The following is a 19316-nucleotide window of genomic DNA, read 5'->3' on the forward strand; positions in this document are numbered from 1 at the left end:
CCTAGTGGAAATGCAGGCTCATACAATTACTTTGGATAAATAGTAGGATCTACCAAACCTGGCCACATGCCTCATAACTCAGATGGCAGCTCTGATTTGATCCCAAGCCCAGGAACTGCCATATGTGGCAGGTGCAGCCGTAAAAAGGAAAAAAAGGGGGGATCTGTGTTTTGAAAGTGTCTTCATCAAGGAATAGACAACAGTTTGGGTTGGTTTTTTTTTTTTTTTTTTCATCCTATAGCTGCATGAGAAATGACCTGAAGAGAAGAGAGTGGAGGCAGGGAGACCAATTGGAGGGTAATTGCACGCGGTCAATTGAGAGATGATGACTTGAGTGTAGACAGCAGTGGCAGGAAAACAAAACAGGGCAGGTAGGGGAGAGGAGAGAATGAAAGAAGACAATGGAGTGTCATTCTGGGTCACAAGAGAGGAATATGGAAAGTGGAGTCGGATGGGCAGGTGGAAAGTGGAGAGAGGTGGGATCAGTTTTGTTTTGTTTATTTTATTTTATTTCATTTTATTTTAGTCTTTTTAGAGCTGCACCTGTGGCATGTGGAGGTTCCCAGGCTAGGGGTTGAAGCAGAGCTGCAGCTACTGGCCTATGCCACAGCCACAGCAACGCCAGATCCAAGCTGCGTCTTCAACCTACACCATGGCTCATGGCAATGCCGGATCCTTAACCCACTGAGCGAAGCCAGGGACCGAACCCACATCCTCATGGATAATAGTCAGGTTAGTTACCGCTGAGCCACAAGGGGAACTCCCTGGGTTGGGTTTTAGATTGAGGTGTCTGGGAAACATTCAAATGGAGACATCCAAGAAGTTCTGGGCAATTTGGATCTGGAATTCAGGATAGAGGTTGGAGCTGGAGCTGTAGTTTAGGAGTTTCTTGCATAGAAATGGTAGTTAAGCCAGCAGGGTCAATGTCACAGTGGGGCTTGCGGCAAGGGCAGAGTCGAACACCATGACCGGGGACACGTCTAGACTGCTGCCTTCAGTGCCATTGTACAGAGTCCTTGGATCCCATGAACTTTGGCTCCATATTCCTCTCTAAATCCTTCCTTGCAGATTCCCTCCCCCCATCCAAGTGTATCCATCCTTCTAAGGGGCTTGTCTCAAGCTCCTTCTCTTTGATGGTCCCTTCCCGGATTACATTGGCTTGATTTATTTCTCCTCCAAATATTTACTATCCTTGTTTCAGGCAGTCTTCTGATTACCTTCTTCTGTCCTCTATGAGTGATTCAGCTGCTACAACACAGGTCAAAATAACAGTGGCATAAATGAGACAAATGCTGATTTTTCTCTCATACAATAGATGGGGTGTAAGCAGATCCAATTTAAGAAGGTGGTTTCAGGAGTTCCCACTGTGGCTCAGTGATTAACAAATCCGACTAGGAACCATGAGGTTTTGGGTTTGATCCCTGGCCTCACTCAGTGGGTTAAGAATCTGGCTTTGCCATGAGCTGTGGTGCAGGTCGCAGATGTGGCTCGGATCCTGCCTTGCTATGGCTCTGGCGTAGGCTGGCTGCTACAGCGCCGATTAGACCTAGCTTTCTTCCATTTACTGCTCTGTCATAATTTAAGATACCTGCTACCGCTCCCACCGTGTCGTCTGTATTTCAGCCAGGAGCAGGAAAGAAAGGAAGTGGAGGGAAGGAGTCTCTCCCATGTAAGATTATGTCCTAGAAGTTGCACACATCATATCATAACTTAGTTACCTGGCCACTCCTAGCTGCAAAGGACTCTGAGAAATATAATCTTTAGCTGGAAGGTTGTGTGCTTAACTGAAATTCTGGGATTCTATAACTAAAGAAGAAAGGGGAAAACAGATGTTAGATGACAGCTGGAAGTCTCTACAGCATGTTCAATTAACCGAAGGATTTATATGTTTATATCACACCATTTCTAGTTTTCTCTGTAGCATATTTGGCTGTATAGGTATTTGCCTTCCCCACAGTTTTATAATCTTAAAGATGAGGACTCTGTGTTTTGCATCCTTGAGTTCCTCTCATCTTGTATATATTTTTTAAAATAATACCGGTCTTAATGTTCTCCCACAACGTTCAACCTAATCTTTCTTAATACTTGCTAATTAAGTTAAATTGATCTAGCACAGGTAACTCTATGCAATATTCTATGATAAGCTATATGGGAAGGAATCTGAAAAAGAATGAATGTATGTACACGTATAACTGAATCGCTTTGTTGTACAGCAGAAATTATCACAACATTGTAAGTCTACTATCCTTCAATAAAACTTTCAAAATGAAAGACAAGTAAATCAACCCACAGGAGAATAGCTAGAAGAAGAAAGCAGGAATTCTTGTCACCGTGGGCATAACCGCTGGCTGACAGAAGTTCTTAGGGCCCCTGGTGTCAGGGCTCAGTTAACCCCTGCCAGGAGTCAGATCTTCATCCACACATAGGAGGACTTTCTTCCAGTGGGTCTAACTACCAGGGAGCCAGATCAGAGCCCAAGAGACTTTGTGGGCCATGAAAGGAAGCCAGACAGCAACCATTCACTCATTTGGTCAATCAACAAACAGTACTGAGCCCCTTCTCCATCACAGGCACAGGGTGTGGGGTTGGAGGCAGACATGAGGCTGATTGTTCAGAGGGGACAGCAGACACAGAGAGTAAATGCATTATGATGGGGAGGTCCAGGCTGCTCTAGGGGCAGGTCCCTGGCCCATAGGGAACTTCCAAGGGAGGCACCAAAGTGTCCAGAGGACAGGAAACCAGGGCCTTCAAAAGAAAGGTTCATCTTTCCTCCACTGAAGTCCTAACTTCAGATTCCAATTTCCTGGGCCCCAGGGCTTCAGGCAATTAAGCTGGGCTGGTGACAGGAGGAAGCGGGGGCCACCGAAGCTCAGATGGGAAGGAAGCAGGTTTGACTGAGACCAGCTTATAAGGACAGCCCCATAGGGACTAAGGCAGAAGCTCTCTGAGGTCTGTGGCCGGGCTGCTGGCCTATCTGCTTTCCTTGCGGTGGAATCTGGACTGTGTCAGTAAGACCACATCCTTCTCTGGGGCTGAGGGTGGGAGGACCTGTCTGAGTCTAAATAGAGAGCCAGGAGAATGGCAGAGGGACTCCCCACGAAGCTGGATCCCCCAGGGTTGGGGGTGGAACTGAGAGGAAACAGCTCCTCCCTGAATTCCCTCCACTGCCATGAGCTGGCCACTGGAAGCACGAATCAGCTTGTCTGGAGGTACAGAGCTGGAGGAAAATGTAGACAAAAGTGGGGAAGGGGGTGCCAAAGCCAGTGAATTGACATATGCTGTTTGCTCACAAGTGCCCGAAAATGCAGTTACAGCTCTTCTGTCCACCTCCCGCTCTCTCGGGCAGCCTGCTTCCTATTTATCCCCTCTTAACACTTTCCAAAAGGCTCCCTCCCTGCTTCTGCAATTCTCCCCCTCCAGAAATAAACAGTGTCACTCAGTGGTCACGGGTTAGGACCACTGAGTGGTTATGTGTAAGGACTTGAACTCCCTCCTGTGTCTTCAGTGAAACTAACTCATGACCAGGCTACAGAGGGTCTGGGATCTAGTCCCAATTCCGTCACTAGCTTACAACATGCTGTCACCTTTCTGGCCTCAGACTCTTCCCCTGCAAATGGGAACAGTGACATGCTGTGCCTCAGAGGGAGGTAGTGAGGACGCAATGAAATGGTACAAAAGGGAGAAGGCTGTTGTTATATAAATAGAAATCTGTCTGAGGGGAGTTCCTGTTGTGGCTCAGCGGGTTAAGAACCTGACTAGTATCCATGAGGATGCGGGTTCGATCCCTGGCCTTGCTCAGTGGGTTAAGGATCCGGTGTTGCTGTGAGCTGTGATGTAGGTCATGCGGCCCGGATCTGGCGGTGCCATGGCCGTGGTGTAGGCTGTGGGCAATGGCTCGGATTCTACCCCCTAGCCTGGGAACTTCCACACGCCATAGGTTTGGCCCTAAAAAGACCCCCACACACAAAAGAAATATGTCAGAGGATGGAGCTTTGCTCTGCAAGGCCTAACAATTCCTAGAAGCTAGGACAAACTCCCGCTAGAGAACACGGCAGCCATACCTATGAGAAAAGGTACCACTAGCAGCATTCTGTCTTCTAGGGCCTAGCTGGAAACTACCTGCATTTTCAGTAAATACATACATTGAGGTACATGGGTTCAATGGGATGCGATGTAGCAATGTGAATGAGCCAACTTAAGCTCCATCCAACTGCATGGATAAATCTCATAAACATCAAGTTGAAAAAAAAGAAACAAGTCACTGGAGAATACGTATGAGCCCTATAATACTGTTTATGTAACATCTACAATCAGGCAACATTAAACCATATTGTTGAGGGTTGTGTCCACATGGGTAAATTCATAAGGGGAAGCGTGTCAATTATTATCATCAAAAGCAGAATAGCCGGAATCTCCTTCCAGGAAGGAAGGAGAGAAGGGCTTTGCATTCTTGGAGGGATGTCAGGAGAAGGTCTGCCGGGGAGCCAGTACCCCTGTTTCTTACCTTGAGAAGGGGTTACCTCTGTGTTCACTTTACAATTATTCTTTAACTTAGGCATGATGTGTTTGATGTAGGCTTCAAACGCATTGTGATATATGATCTAACCTACAATTTAAAAAATTAATAAAGGCATCTGAAATCAGAGAGCCATCTCAAACAGAATAATCTAATCAAAATTAGATTAGAAATCCACCTTTATAAATAAAGATGCTGAAGCCCAGAGAGGTTACAAGACTTGCTTAAGGTCACATGGTGTATCACTGGTTGAACTGGGGTAGCATGAAGTCCATCAACTCCTAACTCTGGTCCTCCACCACCTTCCATGTCCCTGAGGAGGCCTCTTTCTGGCATGGTTGGGGGGGAGAGGGTCGGGGTGCAAATTTTATGACTGGGAGTTCCCTGGTTTTGTGCAAAAGAAAAAAAAAAAAGGCAAGTTAGTGGGTTGATACAATGATAAGCTGGCATAAACTTTGAGGGTTGTAAGCATTTTTTGAATGGAATTTTTAAAGATTTAAATATGTCCCCTCAAGGTGTTAGCTTCATGCTGACAAAAATACAAAAAAAGAGAAAAAAATCAGAAATCTCTGACAACCCTGCGCTCTGGGCTTCGACTTGTGCTCCATCTGATTTGCAGATAGTATCAGAGGAAGTGGGCTGGAAGGGGCAGGGAGGGTGGGGGTGGTAGTGTGGGGGGAGGAAGGAGAGGGAGCCAGGAAGTCTGCATTTTTATTGACTTATCCACCTGGCCTAGGTGAGACCCTAGCCTTGGGACAGTCAAGAAAGAAACCCCTGCTATCTCTCTGAGAGCTTTTTTTTGTTTTGTTTAGAGGTCAATTACTTCCCATTTGGGGAACTTGTGAACATTAAGAGGTGACTGGAGTGATGGGACTGAATGATGCAGATAAGAGGCTGATTGCTTACCGAGGGGCTCCCTGGTGAAAGCCCTGCCTCGGATAAGCTGTGCTCAGTAAGACACACAAAAGGGGGCAGCTTTCAGTGCACAGGAGAGATTACAGGACGGAAGATGGGCAGCTGGGGGCGGGCTGGGTGAGCTGGGAGAGGGATGTGTTTTAAAGTGATCCTGACAGGATCACTTAAAGTGGGGAGAGGGGAGAAGAGAGTTTTCCTTGGCTCTCCTTTCCTTTAGGGAAGAAATCTCTTTGGTGTCTGGTGAGTCTCAAACTTCCAGGCTCTCATCCAAAGAAAAAGCCACGGGTTGCACACAGACGAGGTTTTGCTATTGATTTTGTTTTGTTTAGACCAGCACATACAGATGCCACCGCCATCTGGCCAGCAAAACAGAAAATGGCACGGGTCAATGAAGCGTCTTGGGTGTATGTGAAAGCAACACTCCCTCCAGCCTCCTGCACTGCTTCAGATAACTCTCTGCAGTTTACAAAGTCCCAGAGACTTGCCTTAAACGCTATCTCAAACTTCTAGAAAAGATGACTCTAGCTTTGGCCTGTGCCCATTTGCTTTTCTCCATCTCTAAGTCCTAGACTATTCCCTGAACCTCTCTCAATAAATGGGGTCATTCTCACCCTAATCAACAGGCTTAATCCACCTCCTCTAAGCACCTTCTCTAAGCATCTCAGCTCACATAGGATTTTCTTTCTTTCCAGAGAGTTTATTGGCTGTCCGACTTGCCATGCAACGTATACCACCTTGTATTTTTAGACACCTTTCTCATGCTGGTCTCTGGTATCCAATTAGATAATAAATTCCTTACAGGCGGCATGCCAATCTCATTTTCTTTTATGTCCCATGTTCACTGATGACTGAGTTACTGATGGTTGAACTAAGCCTCTGTCCCCTTCACACAGAGCCTTGTCCACAGCCTTTGCCCTTCCTCTGGGGCTTTCCCATGAGGCACAAAGTGTGGGGGGAGCACGGGAGGCAAGGCCTCTTCAGAACAAGACATGTCCTTGGGTTGCAAGAGGGTGGGTGAGGGAAGGCATTTATTAATTTCCTGTGTTGCACCAAGTATTTTGCTAGTATCATATGATGATGACCTGCATTCCCAGGTAAGGACTTTACTCAAAGGATTTTTAAAAACTAACATATAATCTTTTAGAATCTGACCTTGGGAAAATTGACTACAACTCACCGAACAACTGAGGGCCATACAGATGGTTACTCAGTGGCAGCCTTGAGCTTAAACTCAACTGTCATGAGGTTAGTGTCCACAAATAATTGTAAGGAATACTCCTCCCCCCCCAAAGTGAAAGAAGAATAATACTGTATGACAGTTTTCTGTGATGGAAATTTTAACTCTAATCTCTATTTTTTTATGTCTTAATTAACTAAGGGGTATTTATTAAGATTTCCCAATTTAAATAAATAAATACATACTGTACTTTTTAATCCCCAGAATATAACACTAGCTATAATTGAAAGATACGGCAGGGTGTTTCTAAATACACTCTTTTTTTTTTGGCCTCCTCCACTGCATGTGGAAATTCCCAGGCCAGGGATTGAACCTGTACCACCACAGTGACCCAAGCGACGGGATCCTTAATCAGCTGCATCAAAAAAGATCTCCTAAATACAATTTTATTAACAGGTTTTTTTAAAATGGAGAAATAAAAGAGAAAAGAGATGAAAACAAAAAGGAGAGAAAATGTGATGAAATGATAGTAAGGAAAAACTGTGAATAATTGCCCTGTTTTTAATGTAAACATAACATTTAAGAGATAAGCTGTCAATAGTTAGGCGGAGTTTACATAGGACCAAACAGTTCCTGTTTCCCACATTCACAGAAAACAACCATGGCAGATTCAGCAATGAGAACATGCAGGGCCAATACAATTTAATTAAACATTAGAATTTATTAAATAATAGAATTTAACTTTTGACAAAGTGATGGTCCAGGGGATAAAGAAGCAGAGTTCTTCATTGTCTCAAAAATGATATCCAAGAAAAAAGAACAGAGCCTGATTTTCCTGCTAGTACCTGCCAAAGACAACTTTCTTATTAGATTCCATATTCCCATTAATAAAGTGAGTTAATTTTCAGTCTTCAGTTTATTTTTTCTTCGGATATATTTGCATATGGGAAGTTTTAATTTCCTCTAAAGTTCCGGCTTCCCACCCATCGTGTTAGGACTTGTGGACAAGTGGAGACCCCTTCCTTGATTCCCCCATTAGAAACCTACTATCTTCTGAAAGAAAACCTATAGGGACAGGGTGGGAGGGGGTGATGAGAGAAGAAATCGGGTAACATCCGCAGAGCTGGATCCCAGTTTTGTCTCCCTGGGGAATCCTGTATGTACTGAAGACTCAGAACTTCTGGATTTCATTGTTTTAGTTTAATTTGAAATTTAGAGGTAATGGCGAGGCGAAGAGATTTTAATGGCCTACACACTAGGCAAACACACACAAGTGTATTTAGTCTACTTAAGATGCTGAGCTGTATACAAGAGATAATATGCACTTTCAGTGAGGGGAGAACTAGAACGTGGTGGAGTCCTTCTGAGAGTAATTGTGGCCTCAGAAAAAAAGGGCACCACTGGATTAAGACTGAGTCCCAGAGAGCACAGCCCTGCAGGGTGAGGGGCTGGGCGGAGGTTACACCACAGGTACCAGGACAGCCTTTCTGATCTCCCGGGTCCTCCTCTTCCAGGCTCTTCATCCCCCTTCCCCTGCGTCTCTCTTTTTCTCCTTCTTCCCACACCTAATGCCTTGAACTGGGGATTCAAGGCCCTCTAGAGTCCCCCTGTCACCACCATCCCCAGGCCCCAGGGCTGCAGCGCACAAATTAAAGAGCCTTTCAGCGCCTGGGTTTGAGCCCCCAGAAGTCACCTGCCTCAGCACTGCTGTAACACCTGAAACTGCCAGCCACTCTCTATTTGGCTTCCCTCCCGCGCGGTGCTGCTTCGCGGGCGGCTGGCCAAGGCCCGGCGTTAGGTCTTTTGGGAGAAAAACTCCCCCAGATCTTTCAGCTGGATGGATCATCGGGAGCAATTCGCGGTCCAGGGATCGCTTGGGAGAGATGTGCCATCAGGTCGCCTTTTCCATCCACGGCGGCGGCCCCTCATCCCTGTCGTGATCTGCTGGCGCAAAGGTGAGGAAGGGGCATTAGACCAGGGTGGTCTATCCGAGCCAAGATGTCTCACCAGGCCCTAACACCTTGCAGCGTGCCGGGCAGGTGACCCTGCAGGTTGGCGCTCGGCCCACCAGCGCAGAAGCCCGCGCCGGTCTGGGGTGCTGGGGGCGCGGGGCTGCAAGACGCGCCCGTGTAGCTACCACCGTAGCCAGCGCTGTAAGAAGCTCCAGCGTAGCCGCCGTAACAGGAATAGGGCGCCGCGGCCGCACGGTAGGGGCCTGGGAAGGCAGGCGCAGCCGGACCCAGGCAAGGCTTGCCATCCCGCACCAGCACGGGCACCGCGACCCGGCGCGGCGCTAGGGGGTGGCCGGCCATTTCCAGGGACTTGTCCTGGCGCTGTCTCTTGCACTTGTAGCGCCGGTTCTGGAACCAGATCTTGACCTGCGTGGACGTGAGCTGCAGCGCGCTGGCCAGGTGCTCCCGCTCGGGCGCCGACAGGTACCGCTGCTGCTTGAAGCGCCGCTCCAGCGCCAGTACCTGCGCCTGAGAGAAGAGCACGCGCGGCTTTCGCCGGGGCCGCGGCTTGGGATGCCCTGAGAGGTCCCTGCCCGCGCCGCTGCCGCTGCCGCTGTCGCCCACGCTGCGCTCCGGCACCAGGGTTCCGCCGGGCGGCGAGGCTGCGCTGAGGCCAGGCTCTAAATGCACAGGAAGGAACAACATCAGCGCCAGCCGAAGCCTCACTTAACGCAGTTTTCAGGGGACACACTTCTCCCCTGGTAGCCTTCACTTCGCTACCACGTCTCTCCCTTCTGCTGACCCCTCTCCCTGTCTCAGGCAGTCTGAATATTCCTTCCCCCCAAGCTCTGTCGATTTTGAACCTGCTGAGACATTGAGACATAATGCAGATTGCAGCTCTCCATGGCTCCCAGTGTACAGCCATTTCCCCAGGGGTAGACTCTTGATCAAGAGTCTAAGCTTCAATAAACAACAAGGTCCTACTGTGTAGCACAGGGAACTATGATCAATATCCTGGGATAAACCATAATTGAAAAAATTAAAAAGAATCTTTATATGTGTATAACTGAGTCACTTTGCTGTACAGAGAAATCAACACAACACTGGGAAATCAACCATACTTCAGGAAAAATTTTTAAAATTTTAAAACAGTCTAAGCTTCATTTTTCTTCTTTAGAATGCCTGTATCTGGGCTGTTCACTATGATTCCTCTTCTAAAGTGTGAACGAGTTTGGGAAATTTTTGCAGCGAGCCTGTTAGATAGAGACTGACTTTGGATTGTTCTTGATGGAGAGAGAGAGAGAGGAGCAAAACTCAGTGGCATGCTTGCTAAGAGTCTCCTGTCTGCCTGGTTATCCGTAATGGTCAGGAGCGTATCTTTCTTTTTCTTTCTCTCTCTCTCTCTCTCTCTCTCTTTTTTTTTTTTTTTTTTTTTGTCTTTTTAGGGCCACACCCGAGGCATATGGAGGTTTCCAGTCTAGGGGTCTAATCAGAGCTGTTGCTGCTGGCCTACGCCACAGCCAGAGCAACGCCAGATCTGAGCTGTGTCTGCGACCTACACCACAGCTCATGGCTGGATACTTAACCCACTGAGCGATGCCAAGGATCGAACCTGCAACCTCATGGTTCCTAGTCAGATTCATTTCCACTGCACCACGATGGGAACTCCCAGGCATGCTTCCTGCATTATCTGGCTGTAAGTCCAAGATGGAGTGGGGGGCTCCAGTACCCTTGTCTATGTGGTCATCAAGTGCTCCACAGGCACCAGGGACCTATCCCAGCTTTCTTGGACATGATGCTCTATAATTCAAATTAACAAAATAAGAGAAAACAAAACATTGTCTGGCTCCTCACTCTTAGACTTGGAAACTGAGGTTCTCTTCTGCGGGAAGAATAAAGTTGAGATCCACATTTGGCTTTATAAAAAAGGGCCTTTTTCTCCTTTGGGGTCTCCCTGGCCAGCAGATGGCATAGTCTTCTCCCTGATTTCCTCTTTGGGTGGGGCAGTGCCCTGGAAGACCACCCCAGGGCAGCTGTGCTCCGAGCCCACCTCGGTGCAACCTTTCCTTTCCCTCATTGCTCCAGTCTTGGCAAAGCTCTGTTTTTAATCCAGGGAAGGTAGGAAGGACGATGAGTTTTCATGGAAACTCATGCCGGGAGAAAACCTGGAACGTGGAGGGATACAAGCCCGAGGGGGCAGGGGAGAGGCAGAGCAGGACACGCCTAAGTAGAGCAGGTGCTGCTTAGAACCCAACTCCAAATCCACAGCCCTGCTGGCACAATCTCCCTTGGCGGGGGTGGGGTAGGGTTAGGACTGTTTGATATTTACATTTGAGAAAATAAAACCTTCCTTCGGAGAAGCCTGTATTCAGACAAACCGAGGACATCTCTCTGAGCAAAGAGGAAAAATATTGGGAGAGTTTGTTTTCTTAGCAAGTGGAGAAGTAAGAGCTGGCCTTCAGCAACTCCGTGGAACAAGCAGGAGCCCATTTGGGAGGCACTGACCATGCAGACCCAGGGGCTTTGGGGCATCTCACACCCTCCTTGTCATAGTCTAGAGCCCCCTCTGGCCCTGCCCTGAAAGTAAGGAGAGTCTGCTGGGGGGTGGAGGTGTGCAGAGTCCCCCAGGAAGGTCCCTTCCCCACGCTATCAGTGGCTGCTATAGCCCTGGTCTTGTCCTGGAGCTGGGAGCAGTCCCCTTCTCAGAGTCCAACGCAGCCTCATAAGACACGCTGCCCCATCAGACATGCTGCCCAGAGTGGTGGGTGCCATCGGCTTCCAGGTGACGGCAGTGGTCAGAGGAGCATGACCCTTTCTCAGCAAAGCCAAAGTGGACAGCGAGTTAGCTGAGCAGCGCTGAGGGAGTTTAGTGTTTGGAAAATTCACAGGTTTCTCTGTGAACACAGCAGAGTTTAATGTTCTCCAGGCTCCTGCAGTCAGTGAATAAACAGCCTGCAAGCAGATAACTCAGAACTAGCATCTTTATTTTCTTCATGTAGTCAGTTTGAGACTCAAATGGAGGGGTGGTGGCACAGCCTGGGAGAGGACTCCAGACTGGTGAGGTGCCTCTCTGGAGCCCCCAGACCCACATGGAGGCTGCCTACAGAGGCACAGAGGTTTGGCGAGAGAATAGGAATATCGAGTCTCTCCTGTCTAAGCTTCCTGGGTCCCAAGAACCAGCCCTCATTATCTGCCTGTTTCCTTCCTGCTGCTGGAGGCAGGTGCAGGGACTATATCACATGAGGTTTCACCTTCAGAGAGTGACTGGGAGCTCAGAGTCCATAGGAGTGGTCTCCCAGAGCAGCCAAAACCCCAGCTACCCTTGCCATGCTCCCAGACACCAGGAACCCATCACCAGGGCCTACAGAGCTGTCCAGACATCACCTCTTTTTCTCTCTCTCCTTTTTTTTTTTTTTTTTTTTTTTTTTTTTTAGGGCCACACTCAAGGTGTCTGGAAGTAGGTCACAACCAGAGCAATGCAGGATCTGAGCCGTGTCTGTGACCTACACCGAAGCTAACGCCAACGCCAACGTCAGATCCTTAACCCACTGAGGGAGGCCAGGGATGGAACAGCAACCTCATGGTTCCTAGTCGGATTCGTTTCTGCTGTGCCACAATGGGAACTCCACCTTTCTCATTTTTGAGACCAAAAATCCGGGCAGAAGAATGCCTAGGCTGGCCAGGCCACTGGGCAAGCCCCAAGAAAAAATGGGGCTGAGATTGACCCCAGTTTCCATTCCCAAGGCGCCCCGCTGCTCTGATCGCCACACTTGGGCCGACGGTTTAGGGTAGAGAGATGCGGAGATGCCGGGAAAAGCTGGTGGTGAAGGAGCCCAGCTAAGATGCTGTAGAGCGTTTTGCTGTAAGAAAGAGAAGCTGGTGTTGCTGGGAACTGAGGCTGTGTGTGCTGTGATGTGTTGGTGTGAGTCAAAGGACAGGCTGTGGAAACAGAGAGGCCCAAAATTCAGGACCTCATTTTCGGTAGCGTGTCTGGAGGAGGGGTGGAGGCGGCGCAGAGTCCTGTATGTTGGCCTTTGCAAGTGAAGGAAAATGGGGCGAGGCCCTCGGAGCCAGGAAGACCAGAAGGTGTGTGTCCCCCAACTTTACTCGCACCAGTTGTTAGTGATCCAGCCCCACCCCTTCGTCTCCCCTAGGAGCCAAGATCTGTGCGTGTACTTACGTGGCTCGCCCACCGGCTCAGCGTCCATCTCTGTGAGAGTCTCACAGGGACCTCCAGGAGGCTCCGCCCCGTTCTGCCTTCTGTCGCTGTCGCCGAAGCTACCCGTGCAGGAAACCTCCGACTCTCGCTGTTCTGGAATCCGTCGCAGATACTGAGAGTTTCCCCCGCTCCTCCGTGGCCCTCGGAATTGCAAGACCTCGGGACCGATTTGCTCACTCTCCAGCCTCAGGATGTCGTTGACCGAAAAGGGAGTGGAGGTGACAGGGTTCAGAAGCATCATGGAGGCAAAGGCGGCGGAGCTGGGGCGTCCCGGGTCCCCGTAGAGCGCAGCGCTGCGAGCTTTCCACTTTGTCGCTGCAGACACCTCAGACCCAAGGCAGACGTCCAGCGTCTCGGACTGAGCCTTCCTCTGGGCCATCCCTGCCTGCCAGGGGACCAGAGCGCAGTGACCAGACTGCGGACCCCTATTGGTTTCCGCAGAAACCACGTGCTAAGCATCTCCCGCCCCCACCCCCTGCCCTCTACCCCCAGCGCTTTCTTCTCACACCCTTCTAATTCCTCTTCAATCCCTAGCAACCAACCATCAGGAAGATTTGGGTACTTAACAAGCAAGGAGCACGGTGGAGAGAGTGCGCGGCACGTAACTTGGTGAATATGGTACAAACCGGAGCTTTCGAGATCAACTCTGGGTCCCCCTGGACTCTCCTAGAGGATGTGCGGGGATGCGGAAGGAACCCTTGCTCTGCAAGCCAAGAGGGTTGATCCCGCGGCTGGGAGTTCTGTCTGGGCGCAGAGGTTGGACCGCGGAATATTGGGCCTTAACACTCTGCAGCCCAGTCTGAGGTGGAGTCCGGAGAGCCGGGATCCGCCACTTCCCAGAAGGAGCAACTCAACCCCGAGCGAAGAAAGGGCATAGGGCTTGTCCTCTGGGAGCTCCAGCTTCGGTACCGGCTCTCTGCGAGCGGGCGGGGAGATGGAACCGCCGGGGTGTACGTGCCAGACAGGAACTCACCTTGCCTTTCACGATTACAAGTTCTTTCTTTTCTTCCCCTTTATCCTCAGAGGTTGATTGTCTTGAGCGTGCTTGCTTGTGTGTATGAAAGCGGCACCCCACTAAGGGGAGGGAAGTTTTTGACCAGCATCAGATCTTCAAAAATGCTACCTTGGACTCAGCCGGCACCGCGTGTAGGGAGGCAGTGTATGTACCCTGGTCATGGACTTGCAGGTGGAATCAAAAGGTCTACCCCCCACCCCCCCCATCCCCCCATCCCGGTCCCCTGACACATCGCTACTGCGCACTTTGGGCAAAGTATTTGCTTCCAGTCTTAGGCTTAATTTAAAAAATGGAGATAAGAATACACCCATCATAGGATGATTGTGAGAATTAAATGAGATAATGTGCATGAAACCATCAGCGATGGTTGCTACTCAGGCTAAGTGGTTCAGTCAAACATGATTGGGGTCAGCAGTTACTACAGCACCGAATGTAAAAAGTTTAAAAAATTTTTTTTAATCAAAACGAGATCTCACTAGAGTTCTTTTTGGAATTTCAGATGATTTTTTTCTTAAATAAACCTTCTTAGGATAATTCGATATTATAAGATCTAATTCGACATTATTCTTTCCTGAAATTCAGATAAAGTACACATCTCCCCAGTCTGGTGGGCACAAAATTTCTTGCTTTTGCAAGAATTGAATTAAAAATTCATGCACATTCTCGGTAAATTTGATGGTTTAGCCAAAAAAGATTTTCTTATATATCACAGCATTTAATATTTACCTCAAAGATATAGCTAAGTGTTTCCAGTTTCCTTTCTCTTTTTCTTTCCTTTTCTTTTCTTTTTTTTTTTCAGTAATAAGTAACAATCAGAAAGGTTAACTCTGGGGGTGGCCCCAGCTTGTCAATGGCAGACTGTGCTGGAACTCCAGTTTCCGCCAAAAGAGAACCCCCCCCATCCCTTCCCCTGAAAGAGACATTGCTTGTCCTCAGAGACATCAAAATCTTTCAATGACCCTTGAATTTATTTAAACTTTGCTTTCTTAAATTATAAAAGTCATGCATATTTTGGAGAAAAATAAGGAACAGTTGAAAAGTAAACAAGATCCATTCAGAGATGATATTTTAGCTCATGTCTTTACATATTTTTTCATGGATGAGTTCATAAGATATATGTGAACTTGTTTAACTTTACAACATAAGCATGTCTGGTTTCATTAAAGAGTTTTACAGGTATGTTTTTAAATGATAATATAATAGTCCATGTTATGGGTAAACCATAATAGGCTGCTTATACTTTTAGATTAGTGGGAAAAATTTTTTTCTGTGGCTGTAATGAAAGCTTCAGAGAATATCTTTGTGCCTTCATCTTGGGCAACATTTTGGATTTTTCCTCAGGATAAGTAGGTAGAATAAACATAAATATATATTTTTAAACAAATATATATAAATAGAATAAATATGAATGAAATATTTTAATGTTTCTAAAACATATCCTACGATTTCCTAGAAAAAATGTATTATGGTATCTGCCTTTCCCTTCCCAGAGGTGCAAGCTGTTGTATTTACAACAACCATCCCGGGCGCCGGAAAGTGGGCCAATTTAGAACGTTTCTGTTCAGCGCCCGCGGTGTAGACACTCCACCCCCTCTGCTCCAGGGGTCTGTTCAGTCTTCGACTTTATAAAGGTATGGCTGAGGGGTAGGGGTGACACACCGATTACAAACTTTAAACCACAAACCTCCAGAGCGTTATTCTAGGCTGGAATTTTCCCGGCGAACTGTCGCGCTTTAGGAAGTCATAGAAGGAAGGACAACTTGGGAGAAATTGACATTAGCAGCTCCGAGTTCAAATCCTGCTCTCGGGTCGCCGGGTTAGCCTTTCTTTCCTAGTTTACAGAGAACATCAAATGAGATTTTGAACGTGGCAAGGATTCCTAACCCTCCACAAGCGCTGCAAACTGGAATCTTCGTTACCTAAAAGGACTCAGGCTCCCAGGGACAAACTTGGAGAGCGGGACCCTCATCTGGCTCGCCCACCGCGGAGGTGGACGAGGCTAGCTTCCCGCCGCGCTGAGCAACCGGCTCGGAAGCTGCACCTCCGCGCTGGGGTCTGGGGTCCCGGTGCGCTCTGCTCCCCGCGGTGTTGCGCTGCGGGAGTCACTGCCTGTGGCTCAGGACCCCCGGGCGCGGAGACTTCTCGGCTAAAGGCCGGGCTTCTGCTTCTCCTCCGTTTCTCCCCTTCCAGCGCCTGGGAGCACTGTGCGCGTCGGAGAATCGAACCGATGGCGCGGATCTTCAGTGTCAAAGGATTGCAGCCGGGTTAGGGACAGCTCAAGCACCCGGCCGCTTGCAGGAGCTCGGGCTTCGGGGAGCGGAAGGGTGCAGTTAGGCCCAAGAGCCCCCGGGAGTAACCTGGAGTCCTGGGGGCTCTCAGGTTGGATCGGTGCAACCAGGTTAAGGGGGTGCCCAAGGTATGTGTTTGTGTGCCTTGCGCTTGAGTGGAGAATTCGTCACGTCTCGTTAGATGGAGCGGGCTGTCCCAGGGGCGTGAGCCGAGCGAAGCTGCCTCACTCTACTCGGCTTACACAATAAAACGTTCAAAAAATACTAGGTCCACAAACGTGGTTTGAGCGCCTACCATGGGCTGCTTCCGCTCAAGGTCTGAACAAACTGAATAAATGAGGGGTGTCAGTCCTTTTATTTTATCCCAATCTTAGAGGGAAGACAGAAATCAGTCCCGTGCAGTGTGATACCTGCTGCGTGCATACGGAATTTGTGCACAATATGTGTTCAACCTCTTCCCACCCGCCGTTAATGAGTTCTTTTCTCCTTCTATTTCAGACTTTCTCAAAATTATTCCTTTTTTAAGATTCGATACAGGACAGGCGACTCCCAGCAAAGTCTGGCACTTGGGCCCTTGGGCTTGCAGAAAATCACCTGTCCCTAAGGTCTAAATATCTGCATTAGACTGGACTAGGGCTCTGGGTCTGTTGTCACAGCTGTATCCCCAGGACCTTGTTGGGTAAAGGAATATGCCTTGCTCTGCCAGTGATGGTCCCTGAGATCCCCTGGTCCAGTGGAGTTTGGCCACTCTTTTGGTGACACTTCTGCTTCGCCATGGTTTCTTTTGCTGGGACTCATTTAAAAATATAACAATAGCTTGTTTATTTTTTGAGTATGTGAAACATAACATAATTCTAAAAGTCAAAATTATGCAAAAAGAAGTGGCCACACACCTTTATCCTTTCTATTCCTGTTCTTCTGCCTTTCCTGGTTTGTGTATACACTCCCAATCTCATCAGTTTTTTTTTTTTCTTCTTCATCTCTGTGTGTGTGTTGCACAAATGAGCAGCTACACGTGTATAGTTCCTATTTCTCCTTCTTCCTTAGCTGACAAGATAGCATAATATGGGTACTCTTTCTTGTTGGTACAAAGCAGTGACATTTATTAGGATTTTTGTGTTGGTATTATTGCTTCTCATTGGTCCCAGTGGATGGCGGCTGCTTTATAACACAGGATGTCACAGCTGCAACGATGATCTCCACGCACTTTCTACCTTCCTCTCCTTTGCTCAGAATAAGCTATCCATGTGTACAGTGTACTCAGGACACTGAGATCTCCCAGGATTCAGGACAGCGTAGATCTTCATGACCTTTTTTTTTAACAGAGCAGCTAATTATACTTTTAAAGTAAACCCTTTGCAAACAACTCATTGAATTTTCTCATTTTTTTTCTTTAAAATGATGGCTTCTCATGTTTTATTTTAGCCTAAATATCTTAATTTTGCAGATAAAGAACACAGGTGGTCCAAAACCACACAGCCACCAGAAGAAAATTCGGATCCAGTTTTCTCACTACTGTTGCTAGTTTTCTTTCTGCTATATTCCTGTGTTACAAACATAAAGCCGTCTCCCTCACCTCTGCTGACCCACTTTAATTCCCTCAAGAGTAGAAAGAAAGATTTGAAAGAAAAAAAAAACTGGGAAAAATTTGGCAAAAATAATTGGATTATTTTATGGATAATTTTATTTTTGATTTGTTATCCAAATTTATATCTCAACTCACAGATTCTCACAATAACTCTGTGAGGTGTGTAAAGCAGCTATTCTTTCTAGTTTACAAAGGAAGAACTCAAGACAAAGAAAGATTAACAAACCGGTTTTGAGTCACATATGTCTCCTTTTCATGTCACATTTTCAATATGGTGCTCTTTCCTTTAAAATACACAGACAAAGATTAATGCAGTTGCTTAGTTATAATCTTTTCTTCTGTTCCTTTCTTGGCTCAGTACTTCCTTGTACATTTGTTTCTAAGAAAAATTCACTCTGACTTTTTCAATGTCATTGAGGTATTACTCCAATATTTTCCAAATTATTCCATTCAATTCAGTAGAATTTTCTCAGTGCTCATCATATATGGGGAAGGTAACCATGACAATCTATCATCTGAAGCAGGACACTTTAAAGAGAAAGGAAGTAGTCACTGGATGGGATGCAGGCATAAACCACAGCTGTCCCAAGGAAACCAGGACATATGGTCACCCTACTTTGCAAACACTCAGGACACAAAGATTAATAGCACACATCCCAGAATCCTCCAGGAGTATCCAGTCCAGGAAGAGAGAAGAAAGCTGGACCTTTATTGTGGAATGGCTTTAATGTGTCTGATTTCACCTACTTGATGAAGGAAAACATTTCCATTTATAAAGACGTTCTCATCATCAAAATCTATGATGTGGATCTTATTATTATATTTAATGAACGGATTGATCACCGGGGCATGCTTTTTTTATGCTGCCACAAGGCAGGCACACCTGCAGTCACATACTTAAACCCTCTCACTGGCACAAGCCCCTCCCCAGAATGAGAGCTGCTCCCAGTAACAATTTATTTTAATAAATACTCTTTCCCGATTTGTCTTTTTGACTTAACAGTATATCCTGGAAATCACACCCTATTGGTTCAAAGAGACCTTTCTTACTCTTTTTCTCAGTTGCCTAGTACTTCATAGTATGGCTGTACCATTGTTTATCCAACTGCATTGAACTAGCACTCAGGTTTTCCCTGTACTTTGCAATTACAAGCAATGTCATAATGGATGATGTTGCTAATGCAGTTTTATACTGCTAGAGCATCTTCAGAGCAGAGTCCTAGAAGTGGGATTTAGGGTTAGGAGTAAATGCATATATAATTTATTTCGGTTTGCCAAATTCCCCTCCAGAATGGTTGCACAGGCTTGCATTCCACCAGCAATATATGAGAGCCCCTGCCTTTCCTGAAGTGTCCTGGTCGAAAGACTCGATTATACTGTTTAGTTGTCACCAATCTAATAGGTGAGAAATGGTCCACAGTGTTTTTTTCTTGTGTTATTTTTTTCTTTTTTGCTCACTGTTGTTTTAATTTGCATTTCTCTATGAATGAAATGGAATATCTTTTTATATGTTTAAGGAATACGTGCATGTGTGTATCTATGCATATACATGTATAAATATATACAACTTTAAAAACACATGAGTATATATACATAAATACACACACATTTAAGTTCTATTTTCTCCCCATTTTCTATCATATTTT

At 47.1% G+C, this 19316-nt stretch overlaps 1 protein-coding gene across 1 annotated transcript; it reads right to left on the reverse strand.

Annotated features, from left to right (window-relative positions):
• Window positions 1-8611: 8611 nt before the first annotated feature.
• On the reverse strand, window positions 8612-13017 carry NKX2-6 (NK2 homeobox 6). Its single transcript, XM_003483390.4, has 2 exons — window positions 12741-13017; window positions 8612-9240 (listed from the first exon to the last, which is right to left on the reverse strand). Exons 1-2 carry the CDS (start codon window positions 13015-13017, stop codon window positions 8612-8614), a joined length of 906 nt encoding a protein of 301 aa, XP_003483438.4.
• Window positions 13018-19316: the final 6299 nt, after the last annotated feature.

Source organism: Sus scrofa, chromosome 14 (genome assembly GCF_054392235.1).
Source record: "Sus scrofa isolate SSC_HxYL_T2T_F1_AM1 chromosome 14, Sscrofa_HxYL_maternal_Yorkshire_Landrace_v2.0, whole genome shotgun sequence".
Lineage (NCBI taxonomy): Eukaryota > Metazoa > Chordata > Mammalia > Artiodactyla > Suidae > Sus > Sus scrofa.